The sequence below is a fragment of the Leucoraja erinacea genome, chromosome 21 (assembly GCF_028641065.1).
Source record: "Leucoraja erinacea ecotype New England chromosome 21, Leri_hhj_1, whole genome shotgun sequence".
NCBI classification, from domain to species: Eukaryota; Metazoa; Chordata; class Chondrichthyes; order Rajiformes; family Rajidae; genus Leucoraja; species Leucoraja erinaceus.
In genome coordinates this window covers 17,891,252-17,915,209 of record NC_073397.1, presented here as the reverse complement: position 1 = coordinate 17,915,209, position 23,958 = coordinate 17,891,252, and the positions used below count along the sequence as shown (strand labels likewise).

At 44.6% G+C, this 23,958-nt stretch overlaps 1 protein-coding gene across 1 annotated transcript in view; it reads right to left on the bottom strand.

Moving 5' to 3' along the window:
* Nucleotides 1-11,975: 11,975 nt before the first annotated feature.
* LOC129707322 (serine/threonine-protein kinase 3/4) overlaps nt 11,976-23,958 on the bottom strand; it is a 108,690-nt gene continuing 96,707 nt past the window's right edge. Inside the window, exon 11 of the mRNA XM_055652274.1 lies at nt 11,976-14,789. Coding sequence (XP_055508249.1) covers nt 14,631-14,789 — 159 coding nt within the window. The 3' untranslated portion in view covers nt 11,976-14,630. The remainder of the gene's footprint in view (nt 14,790-23,958) is intronic.

The window sequence follows — 23,958 nt, the reverse complement described above, 5'->3', positions numbered from 1 at the left end:
TGAGTGAGTGTGTGGGTGGGTGTGCGCTTGTGTCCTTGTCTGTGTGTATGTGTGTGTGTGTGTGGGCAAGACAGTGCGTGTCTCTGTGAGTGTGTGTGTGGGCAAGACAGTGTGTGTGTGTGTGTGTGTGTGTGTGTGTGTGTGTGTGTGTGTGTGTGTGTCTGTGTGTGTGGGCAAGACAGTCTGTGTGTGTGGGCAAGACAGTGCGTGTCTGTGTGATGATCCCACAGGGGGTTTGATTTTTCACTCACAATGGCCACATGTCCCTCGCTCTTACACGTTACATTTTCCTGCTCCTCAAGGAGAACAATGTTTCCACAAACATTGAAGATGGTGTAAAAAACTGCATTTCTGCAGTGCCCTTTACACCCTCAGGCCACGCAGAGGGCCCGCCGGCGGCTGGTGCTGCAGCCTCATTGCTTTGGTATTGCAGGGACCCAGTAGTCTTTATGCACAGCAAGATCCCATAAAAAGCAATAAGTTAAATTATTGTCATAGACACACAAAACAATCACATGGACAACACCATGGACATAGACAGACATGTGTGTTCATGAAGAGAACATGTATGCATAGCCAGACTTATATATACATGACAGGAACATGTATGCGGCAGTGTGTATATATATGACAGGACCATGTACACGTGGACCAGTATGTATATACATGAGAGAAATATGTATGGACTGATATGCATATACATGACAGGAACATGTATGAATGGATTGATGTGTAATAAACGACAGGAAAATGTATACATGATAGACATGTGCATATATGACAGGAACATGTACACCTGGATAGACATGTGCTTACATGGGTAGATTTGTCCAATCACATGGATTGCCTTCCTCAGTCGAGGGTTCACTATTAGCCACGGCTTCATGGATGGTTTTCAACAGGGCAGCATTAATTTTCCACGTCAACCTGGGAAGACAGGCGGTCCACCTGACTTTTCTCATTCAATTTTCCCCAGAGGATGTGGGACGTTACTGGGAATTGCCACCACTAATTGCCCATCCTTAATCGCCCCAATTACAGGGCCAGTACATTACCCAAGGATAAATGTGGCAACAGGATGGGCCCCTCAGCTCTCTGTGCCTGTCTTACCACCGTTTGCCAATGCCAATCTTCACTCCCTGTGGCCATTGCAATCCTTGAAACCTTAGCTAACAAAATTCATGGGGCGGCAGGCATAGTGGCCTAGCTGGTAGAGTCGCTCCCTCACAGCGCCAGAAACCCTTGGGTTCGATCCTGACCTCGGGTGCTGTCTGTGTGTGGAGTTTGCACGTTCTCCCTGACCCTCCGGGTTTGCAGGTTAATTGTTCTCTGTAAAATTTCCCCAAGTGTGTAGGGAGTGGATGTGACAGTGGGTAGGGGTGATCGATGATCAGCATGGACTCAGTGGGCTGAAGGGCCTGTTTCCGTGCTGTATCTCTAAAACAAAACTAATTTCCTTAGCCATGGGGCCATTTAGATTCAATTACATTAGCTGAGGACAAACATAGGAACAATATTGGCCTCTCAAACCTTTAGTGTTGTTCAGTCATCCCTTGGCAACGTGGATCTTAACTTAATAATCCATACAAGCCTTGAATAAAGTGAACCATACTTCAATGGGGCTTCAATGTGTTCAGGTTCATCAAAGATTGAGCCAAAGCCAAAAGCACTTAAATGAAACAACAAAAAACCTACAACAAGGTAACAAAAATCAGTTTGTCACAGTCTGGAGAGTCACAGTGATTCAGCTGGTCTCAATAGTTCAAGGCGAGTGGTTGAGATTTCTTATAAATAAGACATTTGTTTTACATGAAGTAGCGCTTCCGGTGATCAGTTCTGAAGGATCTCGTCCTTATCTTCCCAGACAACCTCTGCGTTCCTCTCAGATACCTCAGTTAGACATCCCAATTCATCGACAGTCTGCTTTATCTATGCAACCTCCCATCATTATTGAATCCCTTTTCTGGTGACTTTTTTTTCAAGCTGTCTTGTTCCATCTCGCCCTAATCGGAGCTTCAGACATCTCCACAAACCGCAGCGGTTCCAATGCCCCTGACATTTGGTAGAAGGTCGGTAGGGAAGGGGGTGAGCGGTGGAGATGTGGCTCGGGAAAATGAAGGGGTCTCAGGTTGTCCATTCCTGCTTGCCCCTTGAGATGGCAATGGTGCGCCTTGAGGAGGAAAAGCCCCACACGTAGTCCTTCCCAAGACATTATACCTCAACAACACAGTGCCCAAACCTTGCAGGTAGACCACCAGAAATAAAGAATCGTTCAATGTACCAAGGCTTGGATTTGTTCAGATTAATCAAAGATTGAGCCAAAGCAAAAAGCACTTAAATTAAATCTCCGAGGTCAATGCACCACAATAACAACCTTCTGGTATTATTAGTTATTTGCAGACATTTGGTCGTGTCTGCTTCAATAATGGCATTGTCGGATAAAACTAATATTCAGAATAATCTGTCAATATTACTGAGGGTTAACCTGTACTGATGTTGCATGTTGAATTACATGCAGTTAAAGACTATCTATGCATGTCGTACATCATTGTGTAAACCACTACTCGATTCAATAAAGAACATCGTCAATGAAGACCGAGCATTTATTGGTGTCAATGGGTGAATGGAAAACCACCTCAAACCGGTTCATAGAAGAACATAATGATGCCAAAGTAATTGGGTGAGTTCCCATAAACAGTTGGGTCAGTGGGAACTGCAGATGCTGGATTGCACTGAAGATAGGCGCAAAATGCTGGCGTAACTCAACGAGACAGGCAGCATCTCGGAGGTAAAGATGTTCCAGAGATGCTGCCTGAACCGCTGAGTTACTCCAGCATTTTGAGCCTATCTTCCCATAAACTGTTCCCTCAATGTTGGTGGATGATCCTCAGTATGGTACACACACACACACACACACACACACACACACACACACACACACACACACACACACACACACACACACACACACACACACACACACACACACACACACACACACACACACACACACACACACACACACACACACACACACACCACCATGTCACAGAAGTTCACAGATTATTGTCACACACACACAGTGACAAGCTTTTGTTGTGTGCTGTTGTCAGCGAAAAAAAAACTATACATGAACACAATCGAGCTGTCCACAGTGTGCAGACACAGGATAATGGGAATAACGTTTAATGCAAGATAAAGTCCAGAAGGGTCCCGACCCGAAATATCACCTGACCATATTCTCCAGAGATGCTGCCTTATCCACTGAGTTACTCCAGCATCTTGTGCCCTTTAACCCAACCATGGACCTATTGAGGTGATTGAAAGATACAGCCTGGAAACAAGGCTCTTTGGCCCACCGAGTCCATGCCACCTATCGATCATCCGTTCACACTAGTTCTGTGTTATTCCATTCTCTCATCTACTCCCTACACACTAGAGACAATTTTACATAGGCCAATTAATCTGCAAACCTGCACGTCTTTGCGATGTGGGAGGAAACCCACGCGGTCACAGGGAGCACATGCAAACTCCACACAGACAGCAACTGAGGTCAGGATCAAACCTGGGTCACAGGCCCTGTGAGGCAGCAGCTCTACCAGCTGCCTCCACAGTTACTCCAGCACTTAGTGGGGTTTTTTTTTGTAAACCTGCATCTGCAATTCATCATGTCTACACTCTAACCCAGAACAAGGTTAGATATTAACAGCAAATTGTGGTTCAGGTGTAGGGTTACAGGGAGAGGATGTGATTGAATATCATGCTGCAGTATGTGTGAGGAATTGATCTGTCTCCTTCTGATATAATGAGCTACAGATTTTTCTTTTAATTTCCATTCACATGGGAACACAAGGCAATGGAATTAGCTTGAAATGGTTCATTAGCATGCAAACTAACGTGAAATGTTATTAACTGAGCAAGAAGTGTGTGAAGTGATTTGTCAGCTTTGAGAGAGATTGTCTGTCACATGCTTTCCCCACATCACTACCTGGCTGTCTGTCATCTCCTCCTGTCTGTCTTTCCCAGCTGCTGGTAGCTGAGTCGTTAATGATGGTGGCTGAGGGACAATTAGACAGAAAGAGAACTCTCCATATCCACATAGTGTCGTGGGATCGTAATTCCTGCTGACAGATAACCCTCTTCCCAGCAGTTATCAGGCAACTGAATCATCTTGTCACCAACTAGAGAGCGGTCCTGAGCTACCATCTACCTCATTGGAGAACCTCGGACTATCTTTCATCGCACTTTATCTTGCGCTAAACATTATTCCCTTATTCCTGTATCTGGACACTGTGGACATCTCGATTGTAATCATGTATAGTCTTCCTACAGACTGGATAGCAGGCAACATAAAGGTTTTCACTGTATCTCGGGGGGTACATGTGACAATAAACTAAACTAAATAAGGATGCCACAGTGGTGCAGCGTGTAGAGACAATGCCTCTCAGTGGCAGAGACCCTAATCTCGGGTGCCGTCTGTGTGTGGCGTTTCCACGTTCTCCCTGTGACGACTTGGGTTTCCTCCCACATCCCAAAGACGTGTGGGTTTGCAGGCTAATTTGCCCCCTGTAAATCACCCCTAGTGTATAGGAAGTGGATATGAAAGTGAGTTAACATAGAAATGGTTTGAACGGGTGATCCATAGTTGGCGCGGACCTGGTGGGCCATAGTGCCTGTTTCCGTGCTGTATGTCTAAAGTCTAAACTAGTGTGAACGAGTGAACAATGGTCGGCATGGTCACGATGGGCCGAAAGGCCTATTTCCATGCTGTATCTCTAATCTAATCAATCGGTGGGATTCATCTCTGCAAGCTTTGGAACTGAGGCTCAGAAGTCCGAACTTTGGAGGACGGAGAGCAGCCCGCTGAATGTCCATCAGCTGAGGAAGTTCTCTCTGCACATGCACTGCCTTACCTGCTGAGTGTTTCCAGAGTTTTCTGCTTTACAAATTTACCTCTCATTTTCCCTAAAAATCATAGTTGATCTCTGCTGAATCCATAAGGAAGGGGAATACATAATAAATGTCAATAAACAAATCACGCAAAGTACTGGAGTAACTCAGCGGATCCATTTGTCTTACTTACATTGAGTGTTAATGTCACGAAAGAAGGAGATTCCATATGTAGCTGATATTATTACAAGAGCAGACTTCAGATTTACTGCCAGCCGTGAAGCATCAATGGCAGGAGCTTGTGGGCAGGACATGCTAAATATAGCCCATTACTGATGGCTTGGAGTTACTCCAACTTTTTGTGTCAGTCTTCGGTTTAAACCAGCATCTGCAGTTCCTTCTTACACACTTGGATTTTATTATTATTTTAGAGACCTGTAAATAACAATAAAATCCAAGTGTGTAAGAAGGAACTGCAGATGCCACCAGATATAAACAACAACCTGCATTTATGTGACATCCCTCATGTCCCTTTAAGGGTGTCCCAAAGCTCTTTACAGCCAACCTGTCGATGGGATGTCATTGTTGTAATGGCCCGCCAACAGGAATCAGCTAATAATCTATTTGTAATATTGAGTGGGGAACCCCCGACTGTGCCAAATAACCCATTGCCATAGTCCCTTTCATCAGACAGACCACAGATGGAGTTCCATTGGTCTTCATCTTTCACCCCACCAGCCTCCACATCATTCACCACGTCTTCCCACTGGTCATGACTTCCCCTCTTCTCCCCACCTCATTCTGCTTTCTGCTGGGCCCACTCTACCCGTGACAGCCTAGTCTACTTGTTTGATCAATTGGTTGAAAGACGCAGCATGGAAACAGGCTGTTGGGCCCACCGATTCCACGGCAACCATCTATCACTCGTTCTATGTTATCCAACTTTCTCATCCCCTCCCTACACACAAGGGGCAGTCTTACGTGGGATAGTAGGCAATTAACCTACAAACCCGAATGTCTGTGGAGGGACATCAGAGCACCCAGACGAAACCCAAGGAGAACTTGCAGACTCCATACAGACAGCACCCGAGGTCAGGATCACAATGTGTGGTTGGGGGTGGGATATGCTGTTGGGGTTTATAATGGAGTCAGGTTCAATCATTGTGTCCAAAAGAGGTGGGACTTTGCTTTAGGCTCCAGAGATGGTCTGGAAACAGGCCCATTGGCCCACCGAGATGGCGCTGACCAGCCATCACCCCATACACTCGCACTATCCTACACACTTGGGGAAATTTACAAAGGGCCAATTAACCTACAAACCTGCACATCTTTGGGATGTGGGAAGAAACCGGAAATTCGGACAAAATCCAGGCGTTCACAGGGAGAACGTGCAAGCCCACAGACAGCACCTGAGGTCGGGATTGAACCCGAGTCTCTGGCATTGTGAGGCAGTGGCTTACCAGCTGCACCACTTATTCCTCCCGACCCAACCCTCTCTAGCCCCAGACACTTTCCCCTTCACCACACTCCTACACCTCCTTACCACCACCCAGATGCAAACAGCCCTTTAAAGTGAGGCAGAGATTTAGCTGCTCATCCTTCAACATGGTCCATTTTATTCAGCGTTTATAAGTCATAGGAGCAGAATTAGGCCATTTGGCCCATCGCATCAACTCCACCATTCAACCATGGCTAATCTATTTTCCCCTCTCAACCCATTCTCCTGCCTTCTCCCCATATTCCTTGTTACCTTTACTAATCAATCATCTGTGAATCTACACCTTAAAAATACCCATTGACTTGGCCTCCACCGTCTTCTGTGGCAATGAATTCCAAAGATTCACCACCATCTGGCAAAATAAATTAATCATCATCTTTCTAAATGTACGTCCTTTTATTCTGAGGCTCCTCTCCCCACCAGTGCAAACATCCTCTCCCCATCCACTCTATCCAGGCCTTGCACTCCACTCCCTCATCCTTCTAAACTCCAGTGAGTACAGGCCCAGTGCTGTCACACTCATAATACATTAACCCAATCATCCCTGGGATCATTCTCATAAACCTCCTCTGGACCCTCTCCATGCCAGCACATCCTTCCTCAGATATAGGGGCCCAAAAGTGCTCACAATACTCCAAATGTTCAGTGTGTCCTCCTCTAGAAGTAAACCCGCACTTTTACAGAGTTCTTTATAGTGGATTTCAGTTATAGTTAGTCAGACTGACCTATCGAACTTCAACGCCACCCCCTGTCTGCATTGCCTTAATTTTGTTTTTTGCTCGTATCGAGCCTTTTGCTGGTCAGGACACTCTGGACAATTGGCTTCATGGAATTAAGATCCATTTTGCAGTCTCGCTGTGCTTTATCGGATTAAGAAACACCCCGTCAAACATTTCTCAACAAGTTTCTTTAATGACATCATCGTTGTCAAATACAGTAAAACAGTGGCTGTAACATTAAATCGGAATAAAAAGACAGTAAAATTTACAAACTTCTTCATCCACAAACATACACATCTAAACTGAACATTTTACATAATATGCACACAGGAAAAAAAACCTGACTGCTTTGACCTCCATTCCAAATGATCACAACCTGCTGTGATGATATATCTCTGAAATACTTTTAAGTTTTTAAATTGGAAAGTCAAAATATTAATGTCTTTCCATCTCAGTGCTTTTATGAAAAAGAATGTAATAATATAGGCTAGGCCTTAGCAATTTGACGGCAATATGGTTAAGTCTCAGCGATTTTTAGAAATGGACTTAGTTTAGTTTAGAAATACTGCATGGAAACGGGCCTTTCAAAAACACCGAGTCCACGCCGACCATCGATCACCAGGTCACACCAGTTCTGTGATATCCCGCTTTCTCATCCACTCCCTGCACACCAGGAGCAATTTTACAAAAGGCCAATTAACCTAAACACCCGCAATTTAGGGATGTAGGAATAAACTGGAGCACCCGGAGGAAACGCACAGTGACAGGTACAACCAAAGATTATAGCTCCTCTAGGATCGGGCAACGTGCACTCCACACACAGACAGCACTCGAGGTCAGGATCGAACCCGGGTCTCTGGTGCTGTGAGGCAGCGGTTCTACCAGCCATGCTTCTGTACTGCAGTTCAAGCGGTCACCATTTTAATTTAACAGATCCTTCTCCCCACCGACAGTTATTATCTACAAGTTTGGACTTGCATTTCACAACAAAACTCAGTGGCAGTACAATTCCTCCTGGCCTCATCCCCTCAAACAGAAAAATAAATCAGAAGTGATATTTTAAAGCAAGTCAACGTAAAGAAGCTCTGTAGAATGAGACACAGACCACCTAAGCAAATCCTTGTATCCCGCTCAAAAGACTTTGAACACCACATTTGCAAGGTTGCTGTAATATCAGAGAGAAGACACAAGGAACTGCAGATGCTGGAATCCTGGGTAGAACACAAAGTGCAGGAACATGTGGGAACAAGGAACTGCAGATGATTTTTCACTGGGGAAAGATGCAAAGTGCTGGAATAACTCAGCGGGTCAGGCAGCATCTCTGGAGGACATGCATAGGCGACCTTTTTGGGTCGGGGAACGTAAGAAAAAAAACTGTACAGTATAGAGATTTACATGAGGCGAACACATGATCATTCTTCCAGCAGAGTAATTAAGCTGAGAGATTTAATAGAGACTTTTCATAATTTTGAGGGAGTCTCAGGTGGACTGGTATTTTGAACTCAGATATTGAACATAAACTAGGTAAAGAACCCAAGGCAAAAGGAGTAATATATTTAAAGCAATGAGTTGGTGCACACTACCTTTAGTTTGGTTAATAAACAGGCTCATCGGCCCACCGGTGATCACCACGTACACTAGCACTATCCTACACGCTAGGGACAATTTACAATTTTTATTGAAGCCAATTAGCCTACAGACCTTCATGTCTTCGGAATGTGGGAGGAAACCAGAGCGCCCAGTGAAAACCCACGTGGTCACAGGGAGAATGTACAACCTCTGTACAGACAGCACCCCTGTTTTCAGGATCAAACCCAGGTCTCTGGCACTGTGAGACAGCAGCTCTACTGCTGTGCCACTGGGCTGCCCCATAGCTTTAATGTTTGATTATTCCTTCCCTTTCTAGGCAAACTCCATTTGAAGAAATAAATATGTTCTCTTTATTATTTTATGAAATTAATTAATCAACTTAAAACAATTGTATCTGTAATGCATGTCAAGATTATTTTCAGACACTTGGTGACTGCATGTATTCATTCGTGTTGTGGGAGAAAGGGATCATTGCACCAACAGTCGTTGGTTGAAGAAAAGTTTTGGGAGAAGATCAAGAATTTTGAGACACTCAGTCTTCGATCAATAGCTGAGAGTTTGGTTTTAGTTTAGTTTGGAGATACAGCGTGAAAACAGCCCACCAACGATCGCCCACACACACACACACACTAGTTCTATGTTATACCAGTTTTGCATCCTACACACTCGGGCCAATTTACAGAAGCCAATTAAACTACAAACCCGCACGCCTTTGGAATGTGGGAGGAAACTGGTGCACCTGGAGAAAACCCACGCAGTCACAGGGAAAACGCACAAACTCAGTACAGACAGCAGTGTAGTCAGATCGAACTCAGGTCTCTGGTGCTGCAAGGCAGTAACTCTGCCTACTGCTGCGTCAGAGTGGAGCCATAAGCAGAGGCAATATGACTAGTTTGAGGTCACAGAGAGTAAAATTGAAGAATTGCACGTTGCAAGAAGGACCAGTCAACAGAGAATGTACGCGTAATGGGGGCATGTTTCATGGATGAAAGTTGCCTCTTTAGCATTGGTTGTTTTTTAAAAACGTTTACAAAACGCTAACTTTTTACCCGTTACGCAAGATGTGTTGAAATTGTCGGGTAATTTTCACTGCTGTCAGGAATTACCTGCTTTCAAAGTAGAGCACTTGCCCTCAGCTTACATTAATAATCAGCAAAAGCAGACACATAAACAGCTAACTTAATTCAAAATCAGATCACTCTAGTCTCCGCTCTCTTGTTACTTGCCTCTTATGTGACATGAGCCAAGAAATGTTAGAAATCAAATCCTTGATTGGGAAGGGAAAATCTGCTTCCAACCACTGCTGCATTTTACACGCCTTTGAGGGAAAAGTGCAGATTAAATTTGTGCTCTCATAATTCCATTAAATAAGCTAACTATTTCAGTCCTCAGAATCATTGATCAGAGAATGGACTTGTGATGGGTGCACGTATCTTTAAAACATATACTGTTTGCTTAGATTTTTATTTTTTGCCCAGATATAAAAAATATGCCGTTCTCATTAAAAAAAATAGCAGTGACTGATTGCTAGTGTGTCTGGGTTTTAGAAATGAAATATATTATACAACTATTGAGTGAAAAGTTGGCACATTGTTAAGCTGTTTTAGTTTAGTTTAGAGATACAACGCAGAAACAGGCCCTTCCGCCCAACACGTCTGTGCGGACCAGTGATCATCCATGCACTACTTCCATCCCAATCAGGACAATTTACAGAAGCCAATTAACCTACAAACCTGCACTTTTTGGAGTGTGGGAGGAAACCGGAGCACCCGGAGAAAACCCACGTGGTCTCAGGGAGAACGTGGGGTGGGAGATTGCAACCTTCACGTGGTCCACCATGTTTCAACTAATGCAATCAACTTGCCGTGTACAAACAGAAGATCAAAACAGAACAAGTTGTCTTAAAACTTTAGGCTGTGCACGCCATACGCAAGAAGGGAGAACGTACAAACATCGTGCAGACAGCACCCGTAGTCAGGATCAAACCCGGGTCTCTGGCGCTGTAAAGACACTTATTCATCAGTCAGAGTATTGAGTATAGAAGTTGAGAGGTCATGTTGCAGTTACATAAGACGTTGGTGAGACCATATTTAGAGTATTGTATTCAGGTTGAGACACCATGTTATAGGAAAGATGGTGTCAACCTGGAAAGGGTGCAGAGGATCTACGAGAATGTTGCCAGGACTAGAGGGTCTGAGCTATAGGGAGAGGTTGAGCAGCCTAGGATACAGGAGCACAGGAGGAGGAGGGGTGATCTTATAGAGATGTACAAATCATGAGAGGAATAGATTGGGTAAACGCACGGAGTGTTTTGTCAAGAATAGTAGAATAGAGAACCAGAGGACATAGGTTTAAGGTGAGGGGGAAAAGATTTAATAGGAACCTGAGGGGTTAACCTTTTTACACAAAGGTTGGTGGATGTATTCACCATCTGCTGGTGGAGGTAGTTGAGGCAAGTACTATCATAATGTTTAAGAAGCATTTAGACAGGTACATGGATATGATAGGTTTAGAGGGATATGGGCCAAACACAGACAGGTGGGACTAGTGCAGATGGAGCATGTTGGTCAGCGTGGACAAGTTGTGATGAAGGGCCTGTTTCCAGCTGTATGACTATGATTTGGGAGTGAAAATGATTTCCTACACTTTCCAAAGCTTGACGGCATTCCTCGCGTATCTTTTGAAGTCCACTTTGTGGAGTTAGTTAATGTGATCTCAATGGAGACCTTGTTTTTGAGTAAAGGACTTGACTGAGGGGATAGAGAGAAAACACGGGTGGCGTCATGACAACTGACAGTGGTACTACATGGCTGAGCATCACGTCATGATCAAATGGCGGAGCAGACTCGATGGGCTGAATGGCCGAATTCTGCTCCAATGCCTTATGCTAAGTGTCAACTAGGACTTCCATAGTTTAGTTGAGGAGCACAGCATGGAAACAAGCCCTTTGGCCCACCGAGTCCATGCCAACCATTGATCACCCGTTCACTCTGATTCAATCTTATCCCACTTTCTCATCCACTCCATGTACACTTTTCAGACACCAAACATGTACAAACCCACACGTCTTTGCGATGTGGAAGGAAACTGGAGCACCCGGATGAAACCTGGTCAGTCACAGGCAGAACGTGCACACCCCACACAGACAGCAGCCAAGATCAGGATTGAATCCAGGTCTCTGGCACTGAGAGGCCGCGGCTCGACCAGCTCGGCCACTGTGCTGGAAAGAATTGAGACACTGATACTGAGAGGCGCGGTGGGGGGGGGGGGGGGTTCAGAACAACAAGCAACAACATTGGAGATTTTCCTATCTATAGAAAATAAAGAAATTAACACTTCTTCACTGAAAACAAAGTAGAAATACAGAACACTCTTCCCAACAAGCTATTCAACTGGCAATCAGTTCATAACACCAAAGTTGACCTAAAGGCGATCTCAATGGATCACTGAGAAATGAAATAAAGAAACAAGGAGCTACAAAGATAGACACAGTGCGCTGGAGTAACTCAGCAGGTCAGGTAGCATCCCTGGAAAAAAAGGATGGATGAAGTTTTGTGATGGGACCTTTCCTCAGGCGTTCTCAGAGTCTGAAGCAGAGAATAAAGCCCATTTTATTGACATTCAGCAGATCCCAACCCAACGAGAACGCAGTCAGATTGTAAAGTAAATGGAGCTTGACAAAATGTATTAGTTCACAAGTGTTGCTGGTCAAAAAGAGAAAAGAAACAGTCAAGTAATTCATTGTTTTCCTCTATCAATGTTGAAAGCTTATTGACTGGGCAGGTTTCACTTTGATAATATAGTTGGCAATGGAAAGTTAGCACTTAAGGTAATCATGGATGCTGACACTAAGATAAGAATAAAATTTGCTTATAAAAGTTGCACAGTCAGCTGCACAGTTCATGAAGGAATGCTTTCTATTGGTGGGCTCCATGTAAAAATGTAGGCCATAACTTCCAAAATACTATGTAGTTTAACAATTTTGTATATAAAACAGTCTGTGTGAGGAATTATAGAGCGGATTAATGCAATACAAGACTGCACTACAGAAGAAGATATTGTGGAGATCCAGTGGGTGATGCTGTTATCACAGCAGTGCTGTGTGAGGAATGATGTGCTGGAGTAATTCAGCGGGTCAGGCAGCATCTCTAGAGAAAAAGGAGGGATCCTTCTTCAGCCAGTCTGAAGAAGGGTCCCGACCTGACGCAGTCTAAGGAACGGTCCCGACCTGAAACGTTACCCATCCATTTTCTCCAGAGATGCTGCCTGACCCGCTGAGTTACTGCAGCACTTTGTGCCTATATTCCTGTGAGGAATGATACGGCTGTGGCCAACACTGTTGACAAAAACTGCCTGAGGAACTAGAATTCCTCCAACTGCTGAGGAATGTGAGCATTTTATAAGCTGCAAGTGATACTTGGTCCTGAAAAGGTTTGACATGATAAGTGCGCTGCACCTTCAGATACTTCTTTGTAAAGATGTCATCTCCCAGCGAGATGGTCTTGAGTTCCAGTCTCAATACAGAAAGTAAATATAATACTTATGGTGAAGCCTCCTGTGCAGCATGACAGAATGCCACACTATCAGAAACATTAAACTGAGGCCCAATCTGTTCTGTCAGCTAAAGGTAAAAGATCCAAAGAAAAGCATCTCAAAGAAATGAAGAAATTTCCTCTGGTACCCTGGGCAACATTTGTTTCTAAATCAACCTCTCTAAAAACAGATCGCATTAACTTTATTTCACTGAATCTTGTGGATATTTGCTGGGAACAAATGGGGCTATGTAAACACCATTTAGTTTAGTTTAGAGAAACATTGTGGAAACAGGAGCTTGGCCCACCAAGTCCACACCGACCAACAATCACACTAGTTCTATGTTATCTCTGCACACTAGGGGCAATTTGAAGAGACCAATTAACCTACAAACTTGCAAGTCTTTGTGATGTGGGAGGAAACCGGAACACCCGGAGGAAACCCACACAGTCACAGAGAGAATGTGCAATCTCTACACAGGCAGCACTCGAGGTCAGTATTGAAATCGGGTCTCTAGGACAAGAGAAAATCCATGTGGTCACAGAGAGAACATGGAAACTCCACACAGACAGCACCGAAGATCACGGTTGAACCTGGGAGTGTGGCGCTGTGAGGCGACAGGTCTACCAGCTACACTACTGTGCACGTTGAGGAGACGCAGTATGTTTCTCAGTAGATTAATCCAAGATTTCCTAATGTTTGATTCCATTTCACATCTTGGATACAGTTGTCCCACCTGCTGTTGAACCCTCGGCTTTAGTGGTTGGGTAGGGAAAAGTGGAGACTGGGGTTCATCCCAAAGCTCGGATATACAGTAGTTTTATTGCAAAGTGTTAATCTGGGAGCCTCCTCTAATCTGTTTAAAATATATAGCTTAAGGTTTTCTCTCAGAGTGATGATGGCTTCTGGAAAAACATATTTTAGAAAAATAGTTTTTTAAAAAATAAAATAAAAACAATGTTCATCCTGGTGGTGGCTTGTATCAGCCACATAACCAAAAGCAAGACTCCTGAGATAGAGGGGCAACTTGCCTATTAGTCCACGACAAGAAAGCATTTCTTTTGTTGTATGCGTGTTTGTATGAGAGTCGGTGTTTGTTTGAGTATGTGTGTCCTGTCTTTGTCTGTAGGTGTGCAGATGTGTGTGTGGAAATGAGTTTTGTGTCTCTGTGTGCATTGGAACATGATGTTACTCCGCATAAGAATGTGTTTGTGCCATTAAAGTGAAAGTTGTGGTGAATCCGTAGTATGTGCGTGAGAGTCAGTGGTATGTGTGTGCATGTATGTGCGTACGCATGAGTGTACATGTGCTTTGGAAACAATGTTTCTCCGCAGAGCCCCGAGTGAGTGTAACTCTGAGCTCAGCGCACCACCCTAATGGTGAGGACTCCCGGCAGGGTCTCAGAAGTTCTGCTGCCGCCGTTTCTTGGCATCGATGGCGTCGAGGATGGGCTGCCTCTTGGCCTGGTAGCGCTGGCGAATCTCTTCGATCTCCTGCTCCATCGTGGGGTCCAGCGAGGCAAGCCTCCGCTGCAGTTCTTCAACGCTCCAACTCTTTAACTGCAAATTATATTAAAAAGAAACGTTAGCTTTAACTTCCTTACCACCATAAAAAAAAAACCTGAACATAAACCTGAACATAATGATGGCACAGTGGTAGAGTTGCTGTCTTACAGCGCCAGAGACCCGGGTTCGATCCTGACTACGGGTCCTGTCTGTACGGAGTTTGTACATTCTCCCTCTGACCGCTTGTTTTCACCGGATGCTCCAGTTCCCTTCCACAGTTTAAAGACGTACAGGTTTGTAGGTTAATTGGCTTCGGTAAAGATCGTAAGTTGTTACATGTGTGGGATAGCACTTGTGTACGGGGATCGCTGATCGGCGCGGATTCGGTGGGCCGAAAGGCCTGTTTCCGCACTGTATCTCGCACCTAATCTGAACTAAAAAAATAAGATGGGAGCTCATAAGTTCGTAAGTCACAGGAGCAGAATTAAATCATTCAGCCAATTGAGTCCACTCCACCATTCAATCATATGATCCATCTTTCCCTCTAAACCCCATTCTCCTGCTCTCTCCCCAAAGCCCTTCACACCCTTATTAATTAAGAACCTATCATTCTCTGCCTTAAAAATGACCACCCTCTGACTAAATAAATTCTTCCTCATCTCCTTTTGAGCTAATCGAGATGTCTGAAACAATTAAGAGATTTAATCTCTTATAGGAAAAAGTGTACAGGACGTTCAGGAATAAAATGTACAGTAATAAAACTGAGCCCCCAAACTTCTCAATACATTCCTGTTTATGCTAAATTCCATGCCAGGAAGCAATTGCCCAGAAGAGGGGAAAAAAGAATCAAGAAATGGAGGACATAAGCTCAAGGTGAGGGGGGAAAGATTTAGCAGGAACCCGAGGGGCAACTTTTATTTTACACAAAGGGTTATGGGTACATGGAACGAGCTGCCAGAAGAGGTAGTTGTATCAGGTACTACCTGGGTTCGATCCTGACCATGGGTGCCATATGTATAAAGTTTGCACATTCTCTCTGCACTATATTCTACTGCACTTTACTTTGTGATTTCCTGCAGGTCTCACACCCCAAAGATGTGAGGTTTGTAGGTTAATCAGCCTCTCCAAAATGGTCCATAGTGTGTAGTGGAGGGGATACTGGAACTGTAGTTTACACAAAAAAGCTGCAGTGGGATAAGCATTAAAGCTAAGTAGGCAACGTTTCGGGCGAAAACCCTTCTTCAGTTTGCAAGCCAGGCTGGGGGATGGGAGGAGACTGCAGGGGGGCTGAGGAAGGGGAGGAGACAGCAAGGACTAACAAAATTGGGAGAATTCGATGTTCATGCCCCCGGGGTGCAGACTAAAATTAGTGTGAACAGGTGATCGATAGTTGACGCGGACGCGGACTCAGTGGGCTGAATGGGATGTTTCCAATGCTGTATCTGCAAACTGAACTAAATGACGACGTGGAGACAAGGAACAGCAAGTGCTCTTTTACAAAAAAAGACAAAATGTGCTGGAGTAACTCCGTCAGTGAGGCAGCATCGTTGGAGAGAATGTATAAGTGACGTTTTGGGTCGGGATCCTTCTTCAGACTGCATCAAAGTTCTCCAAATGACTAATTGATGCTCCTCATGGGATGGTTCATGGGAAAATATACATAAAATATAAAGACATTGTAGAATCCAAAGATACCAAAGACACCACCTTTAAAGGCATGCTAAAGAAAACAATAATTTTCGTAGCCTATTGTATTCTACTGCACATAAAACGTTTAATTAATTTTGGATTCTTAAAACAAGTCATACTCAGAAAATAATAACACTTAACAGCTTTCTCCTTTAGTCTTGCATGGAGGCTCAAATCTCCATTGGAAAGATATAACACATGCCAGACATGGCAGATGAACGTTAGAGTTTATTGGAGATACAGCACGGAAACAGGCCCTTTGCCCACAGAGTCCACGCCGACCAGTGATCACCAGTTCTATGTAATTCTACTTTCGCATCCACTCCACACACGCTAGGGGCAATTTACAGATGGCCAATCAACCTACAAACCCGTAAGTCTTTGGAATATGGGAAGAAACCGGAGCACCCGGAGGAAACCCAGGAAACACACGGACAACGTGTAAACTCCGCACAGATAGCACCCGAGGTCAGGCTTGAACCCGGGTCTCTGACATTTGTGAGGCAGCAGCTCTACCACTGCGCCACTGTGCTGCCCTATTGATTATCTGCTCCATTGAAGAGGACCTGGTCTTTGTTGTTAATGACCACTAAAATCCCAGCAATTACAAATACTCTTTAATTACAGAAATTTTTAAATCAATGGTTTATTCTTTTTTTTTTCCCTGAATAGTTTTTGTCATGGAGCCAACTTCTCGATGTTTAGAAATTCAGTTAATTGCTTTTGGCACTTCCTGACTTGGCTAATGCTCGACAGGCACGTGCTCTGGTCAGGAACTGACACTTGAAGTTCAGTCAAGGACACCATTTCAATTAATTAATAGAGTCCTCATCGCTTGGTACTGGGAGTAAATCCCCTCACCCATTACTTTTAATGACTTAAAAAACCGAAATCACAGAACATAGGAAAGTACAGCACAGAAACTGGCCCTTTGGCCCACAATGTCTGTGCCGAAAATTATGCCGTTAAACTAATCTCATCTGCAAAAAATGATTCAGGCAATTGATGTTGAATGTACTAGGACTGATGCTGTTTCTCCAAACATTACTTAAAATGAGTAATACTTTGCTGTCTCGGCACTGAAATCCACCCACTTGCATGGAGCACAGCAGGAGAGAGGGTAGCATGTGTGGGTTGGGGTGGAGGTAGGGGAAGCAACTATTGTGCAAGGTCACGTTTTCACTTGAGGCTGGGATAACACAAATTAGCTCGCCCATTGTTGAGGGCCCTGTGCGAATCCTTTAATAAAATATTAACATAGCTTTGTTTTATTGCAATTAACTGTTTCCATGGATAACCTCCAATTAAAATGACAGTGCTTTTGTGGCATTAATTTATCGAAATAGTGTCAAACATGAAAGTTTTATGAAATGAATTATTTTATCCTTATCAACAATAAACACACAAAGTAAAACAAATTAACATTCAAAGATACATAGAAAACGAGAACAAAAATAGGCCATTCGGCCCTTTTCATGCATCAAAGAATATTATCTTAGCTGATCCATCACATTTCCATCCTCTCCCCAGACCCTTAGATGATTACTGAGAATACTTTCTATCTGTACAGGTTTCCCCACTTAAGGAAGAGATTAGGTTCTTAAAGAATGCAGATAAATGTAAGGTGTTGCACTTTGGGAACTCAAACCAGGGCATGGCCCTAGAGAGTGTTGTAGAGCAGACGGATCTAGGAACGCACGTACATAATTTCATGAAAGTGGCGTCACAAGTAGATAGAGTGGTCAAGAAGGCTTTTGGCACGTTGGCCTTCATCAGTCAATGCATTGAGTATAAAAGTTGGGATGTTTTGTTACTGTTGTACAAGGCCACATTTGGAGTTTTGTGTTCCGTTTTGGTCACCCTGCTATAGGGCAGATGTCATTAAACTGGAAAGAGTGCAGAGAAGATTTACAAGAACGCTGCTAGGACTTTAGGACCTGAACTATATGCAGAGGTTAAGCAGGATAGGACTTTATTCCTTAGAACGCTGAGAGGTGATCTTAAATCGAAGGTAGACACAAAATGCTGGAGTAACTCAGCGGGTCAGACAGCATCTCTGGAGAGAAAGAATGGGTGACGTTTCGGGCCGAGACCCTTCTTCAGACTGATGTCAGGGGAGGGGATGGGACAAAGATAGACTGTAGTCGGAGACAGTAAGAAGACTAGTGGGAGAACTGGTAAGGGGGAGGGGATAGAGAGGGAAAACAAGGACTATCTGAAGTTAAAGAAGTCAATGTTCATACAGCTGGGGTGTAAACTACCCAAACTAAATATGAGGCACTGTTCCTCCAATTTGCGCTGGGCCAAAACTCACATGGAGGCGAACATTCCAGAAGGTTGTGGAAACCCGGGACGCAAGCCTATTGAGGGTGGAAGACGTCGCACATAACCGAACAGAATGGCGAAAGCTTGCTACCCAATGCACACAACAGTGTGGGAGGAACTAAGTCTAAGTAAGTCACTCTGACAATGGCGGAGGCCCGGGACAGAAAGGTCAGATTGGGATTGGGAGGGGGAGTTGAAATGCTGAGCGACGGGGCAATCAGGTAGGTTAAGACGGACTGAGCGAAGGTGTTCGGCAAAATGATCGCCGAGCCTGCGCTTGGTCTCGCCGATATAGAGGTTGACAGCTGGAACAGCGGATACAGTAAATGACTTTGGAGGAGGAACCTCTGCCTCACCTGGAAAGACTGTTTGGGTCCTTGGATGGAGTCGAGGGGGGAAGATAAAGGGACAGGTGTTGCATCTCCTGCAGTTGCAGGGGAAAGTACCCGGGGAGGGGGTGGTTTGGGTGGGAAGGGACGAGTTGACCAGGGAGTTTCGGAGGGAACGGTCTCTGGGGAAAGCAGAAAGGGGTGGAGATGGGAAGATGTGGCCAGTAGTGGGATCCCGTTGGAGGTGGCGAAAATGTTGGAGGATTATATGCTGTATGCGACGGCTGATGGGGTGGAAGGTGAGGACAAGGTGGACTCGTTGTTACGAATGGGGGGAGGAGGAGCAAGAGCAGAGCTGCGGGATATCAAGGAGACTCTGATGGGACCCTAGCACAAATTGGAAGAACAGCACCTCATATTTCGCTTGGGTAGTTTACACCCCAGCGGTATGAAGACTGACTTCACTAACTTCAGATAGCCCTTGCTTTCCCTCTCTCTCCATCCCCTCCCCCTTCCCAGTTCTCCCACTAGTCTTAATGTCTTCGACTACATTGTATCTTTGTCCCGCCCCCTTCCCTGACATCAGGCTGAAGAAGGGTCACCCATTCCTTCTCTCCAGAGATGCTGCCTCACCCGCGGAGTTACTCCAGCAATTTATGTTTAACTTCGGGGCAAAATTTTTGTTTAGTTTGGAGATGCAGCGTGGAAACAGACCCTTGGGTCCAACATGTCCGCGCTAACCAGCGATCACCTATACACTAGTTCTACCCTACACACTAGGGACAATTTACAGAGGACGATTAACTAACGAACATGCACGTCTTCGGAATGTGGGAGGAAACTAGAGCACCCAGAAGAAACCCACGTGGTTACAGAGAGAACGTACAAACTCAGTACAGATAGTCCCTGCACTGAGGATCAAAACCGAGTCTCTGGAGCTGTAAGGCAGTAACTATATCGCTGAGCCACTGTGCTGTCCAATAGGGAGGGCAACTTTTTCACTCAGGGGGTGGTGGGCATATGGAACAAGCTGCAAGAAGAAGTAGTTGAGGCAGGCACTTTAACAACATTTAAAAGGGTACATAGATAGGAACATTTTTTACTGGGTTATAGACCAAATGGGGCCAAATGGGGCATCTTGGTCAGTATGGGCAATTTGGGCTGAAGGGCCTGTTTCCACGCTGTATGACTAATCCTTTGTCATATGAAAATATGTAGGGCAGGAGACCCAGTAAGCCCTTAGGTTTCAAAGGAATACTGTTTGAATGGATTGTCAGATGTCAGAAGATAGTCAATCTCTTTCCAGAAAGGATGCAATTAAACAAATTGACAAACTGAAGCATTCAAGCTGAAACGTTTAGTCATTCATTCAAGGGACTTTGTTATCATATGGAAAAACACAGGTGCTTAAGAGAGATGTTTTTCCATTTTAAATAACTTGTTTATTTCACTGACTCCTTCCCACTAACCCAATGGAAAAGACTGCTGAATCTCAACACAAGAGACTATAGAGGCTGGAATCTTGAGCAAAACACAAAGTGTTGGAGGAACTCAGCAGTTCAGGCGGCATCTGTGGAGGGAACGGACAGGTGACATTTTGGGTCTGGACCCTTCTTCAGTCACTGGTTTTCTCAAATCTGTGTTTGAAAGATCATTTCCAAAAATATTCCCTACATTGTAGCAAATAAAATTAATTGACAAGGTGAAATAAATAAAACTTTGATGTGGCACCGAATCATTAACCAAATTGTCATGGCCTTTTCTTGCTTCCTATTCTCCAGCCTTACAATCAGTCTGAAGAAGGGTCCCGACCTGAAACGTCATCCATCGACGTTCTCCAGAGATGCTGCCTGACCTGCTGCGCTTTCCAGCATTTTGTGTCCACCTAATAAACCAGCATCCGCAGTTCCTTTTTATTATATTTATGTTATTTACTAAATTTGCTAACTGGGCAGACTAAAGCCTGCATATAAGCTCACCCTTCTTTACATTTGAAAGACACAAAGTGCTGGTACAACTCAGGAGGTCAGGCAGCACCCTCCATGATCTGCGGGGATGCTGCCTCAAATAATGAAAGGCCGAGATGTAGTGGATGAGGAGAGGATGTTTCCACCGGTAGGAGAGTCTAGGACGACAGGGCACAGCCTCAAAATAAAAGGATATATTTGTAGCATGGAGATGGGGAGGAATTTATTTACTAGAGGGTGGTGAATCTTTGGAATTAATTGCCACAGACGGCTGTGGAAGCCAAGTCGTTGGGTATTTTTAAAGCCGAGATTGCTAGGATTTGATTAGCGAAGGTTATGGGGAGAATGCTGCAACTCTGGAAAACATGGATAGGTGACGTTTCGGTTGGGACTCTTCTTTAGACATATGGTGAGGAGGGGGGTGAGATGGAAGAAAGCTGGGAGAGAGCAGAAACAAGACAAAGGTTTGTAGGTTAATTGGTCCTCTATAAATTGTGCCCAGTGTGTAGGGAGTGGATGCAAAAGTGGAATCAGTGTGAACAGGTGACCGGTGGACGGCATAGACTCAGTGGGCAGAAGGGCCTGTTTATATGATGAGTCTCCCACGCCTTTATTTGCTTGCTCCTGTTAGCCAACCTTATACCCACAACAATATGGTACTCCTGCACAATGAGCTTTTATGGCTTGCATTAACATCTCTTGCAGCCCCTTACCAGACAACAACTGAACACCACGGATTCTCCGTTAAAGCATGTTACTTCGACTGACGAATGAATAAATTAATCAATTTCCCCTTCACAAAGCCATATTGACTTTGCCCGACCTTGAAGTTCTCTGTGTTCTGCCACAATGTATTTAATAATAGCTTAATAGCTTCTAACGTTTTTCATGTGACAGATTTGACAAGTATATATCAATTACTGCGATACTATATCCAAGCCAGACATCATCGGGTCCAATGCAGGTTAAGATTTATGTCTGAAAAGCCCCGCAGCTGAACAGTTCTTCAAGTGCTAATCGTGAAGGAGTACAGAGTCATTGGATAGAGGCAGAGAGTCATACAGCACGGAAACAGGCCCTTCGGCCCAACTCATGCTGACCAAGATGCCTCATCTAAGCCAATCCCATTTCATATGGCCCATATCTCTCTAAACCTTTCTTATCCTTTTAGTTGAGAGATACAGCATGGAGATAGGCCCTTTCGGCCCACCGTGTCCACGCTGACCAGCGATCTGCACATGAACACTATCCTATACCCATGAGGGACAATTTTTACATCTTCACTATGATTCCCCAACTCTTGGTAAACAAGACTGTGTTCACCCAATATATCCCTCTCATGATTTTATCAGGGGCTGCCAACATCACCTCTTAGAGTGAGAAATGTGAGGGAGGGAATGGACTGAATGCGGGGGGGGGGGGGGGGGGGGGGGGGTGGGAGGGGTGTGTGGGAGCGTGGGGGGGCTGGGGAGGGGGGGAAGTGTGGGAGGCTGTCCTCACCTGCTGAGGGAGCTTTTGCATTTTTGTCTATATTGAAATTGTGCAATCTAGGTGCATGGGCTGTAGCCAAGTCTTTTAACTTACACTTGAATGCAACAGAATGCTCAAATTGGTTAAGTATGAGGAAGGTTAGGCTAAATTACATTCCTAATTACATTCCACAGTAGAGCCAGGCTCTGATCAACAGGTGCAGCACATGAATGACCATGTATGGAAATCAGATTATAATTCATGCTGTTATGCATATATATATCTAGAGAAACAAAAACATAAAAAGAAGGCAAGAGGAGTCAAACTTCCATCACTGTTCTGCACAAATAAATCAATCAACCTTACCCTTTGACTATAGAAACAAGACGAAATAATGCCACATATTCAACCGTATATGTTTCAATGAAATTAAGATATATATGTAAAACATATATATGGAAACAGGCCCTTCGGCCCACCAAGTCCACACCGACCAGCAATCTACCATACACCAGTTGTATCCTACACACCAGGGACAATTTACAGAAGCCAATTAACCTACAAACCTGCACTTCTTTCGAACGTGGGAGAAACTTCAATATCCAGAGAAAACCATGTCATAAGGAGAATGTACAAATACTGTACATAGTCAGGATCAAATCTGGGTCTGTGGTGCTGCAAGGCAGCAACTCCATCGCTGCGCCACCGTGCCACCCCATTAAATTTTTTTTTTCTGTAATATATTTATTATGGTGTCACGCCAATAAAGATGAGCACATGATCTGATTTCTGCCCTTAGTTGGATAATACACATCTCCAGTCACTGTGTTTAATGGCTGGTTTTTAACCTCTTCAGTCTGAAGGTCTCGACCCAAAACGTCACCTATCCTTTCTCTCCAGAGATGCTGCCTGTCCTGCTGAGTTATTCCAGCTTTTAGTGTCTAACCGGATTAAACCACCATCTGTAGTTCCTTCCTACACTCTTTGTAAAGCGAAACAGGTCTTTTCCTCACCTCGATTGCTGCAGAGAATACAATCCCAGTTATCAAATCTTTCTTCAAAGTGAAAAAAAAAATTCCAGCCCTGCCAATATGTTCATAAATCGTACCTGAATCCTCTCCAGAGCAATTGCACCCTTTCTACAGTGTGTCATACTTACAGCATGGAAACAGGCCATTCATCCAAACTTGTCCATGCAGTCCCAGATATTCTATCTAAACTAGTCCCATTTATCCGCATTTGGCCCATATCCCTATAAACCTTGTGTGTGTGCAAGGGTGTGTGTTAGGTTGTGTGTGAGAGTGTGTATCAGTGAAGCGGCGACAACACCCGGAGTGAGCGGAGACTTGGCGATGTCCGGGGAGCATTTCCCACTCCCCCTCCCCCCCCTCCTGGGAATGCGGGCTGGCCCAGGTGCTCTGTGTCCAGCTGGGGTCCGGAGGA